The sequence below is a fragment of the Trypanosoma cruzi genome, genomic scaffold, assembly GCF_000209065.1.
Source record: "Trypanosoma cruzi strain CL Brener 1047053516483 genomic scaffold, whole genome shotgun sequence".
In the NCBI taxonomy this organism is placed as follows: Eukaryota; Euglenozoa; class Kinetoplastea; order Trypanosomatida; family Trypanosomatidae; genus Trypanosoma; species Trypanosoma cruzi.
Genome location: NW_001849159.1, coordinates 4,292 through 5,733, shown reverse-complemented (window position 1 = coordinate 5,733; position 1,442 = coordinate 4,292). Strand labels below are relative to the sequence as shown.

At 57.9% G+C, this 1,442-nt stretch overlaps 1 protein-coding gene across 1 annotated transcript, besides 1 other annotated feature; it reads right to left on the bottom strand.

The window, feature by feature from the left end:
- Tc00.1047053419637.9 (dispersed gene family protein 1 (DGF-1), putative) lies at positions 1-1,442 on the bottom strand (the record flags this gene model as incomplete). Its single annotated transcript, XM_797221.1, has 1 exon — positions 1-1,442. A coding segment is annotated over one exon (1,442 nt), but the record flags the coding sequence as incomplete, so codon positions are not given.
- Positions 1-1,442: a sequence feature (areas not merged during assembly with more than two copies in the genome that could not be assigned to a particular haplotype).

Genomic DNA, 1,442 nt, shown 5'->3' with positions numbered 1-1,442 from the left:
CCTCCACACGCCACTGCGCACCGCCCTGGAGAGTCACAGAGCCGTCCAAAAGCAATAGCGTGGAATCAAAAACCTCCGCGCTGCCAAAAAAGGTGCAGTCCGCCACTCGCAGCAGCCCCGCAGAGCTCACGAAGGCGTCCCCATAAAAATAAACGCCATTAGCCGCGCTCATCGTGTTGTTCTCCACGTCAAAGTATCCGCCATTCTTCACAATAGCAGATTCAAACAAAACAGCGGATTCCAACGGAACGTCCTCCTCCGCTCCCCTCAGCGTGTTTCCCTTTATAAGGATCCCGCCGCCATCAACAACAACAAAGGGTAAAAGAACGGCGTAACTTTCCCCTTCAATGACGTTGTCGAGCAACAGCAGTGTCGAGTTCGCACCAAGAGAAAACCTCTGGAATTGAGCGGCGTGGCGAGACCTCATCACAAGCGTACTGCCCGCCACCAGTATCTGGGAGCTCCCACCAAAATCGCCCCTGAACTCCAATGAACCAGAATACAGAATCGAGGAGACCACGCCCAAGTGCACGCGCGCACCACTCCCCTTGATCGACAGGCCCATGAGGACGCACTGCAGCAGCGTGATGTTGAGTGTCTGTTGTGGTGCGGCAAAAAGCGACAGGTCAAGCACGATCGCGGCAGTAAAGGTCACGTTGACAAAGCACAGGCCACGCACACCGGGATCAGGATCGTCCACGAAGCTGATGCTGCCACCGTGCACGCAGCGGACCTCCGTGTCGGTTGCATCGGGGAGCGGCCCAAGACCGTCCGGAACCGCAGCTGGCAGACACGTGTCACCGTGGCCGCCAGCAGCGCACACGCACTCACAGCCGCTGATGCTGCTCGTCCTCGCTGCAAAGCACACGGCGTCCACGGTGCACGCACCACAGTCCAGTGCCGTCACGGGCACTCCAATATTGAGCTCTTCTTGGTAATTCGTCACAGGAGAGCCCCTTGCCTCGTTGCACATGCCGTAGATGGTCGGGCACGAGTCGGATGGTGGTGACCAATCGTTTGTCATGTGTGCATGGGTCGACGAGTACGAGCCATACGTGAGCTTGTTACGGAGTATCGACCACACACTCCGATCGCGGAACGCAACGCCGTCGTATTTGATCACTTGCACGACGTAGGCGGTGCGGAACTCGTTGTCGCGGTGCACCAGCCAGCTGCCATCAGTCACAGTCAGCGTGTTTGCAATGAGCATGGCGAAGCCAAGACGGAACTCGCTGGACACAATCTGCAGCACGCTGCCGCCATCCACCGCAACATCCAGAAACACACACGCGCCCTTGTAGTATCCGGTGTTCGGTGCACTCCACAGGCTGTTCTGTATGGAGAACACGGAGCCGCCGCTGACACGCAGGTCCGACGCAAGAGCGTACATCACGTGCGACTGCGACATAACGACGCAGTTGTCCATGTAGAAGACGCTGGAC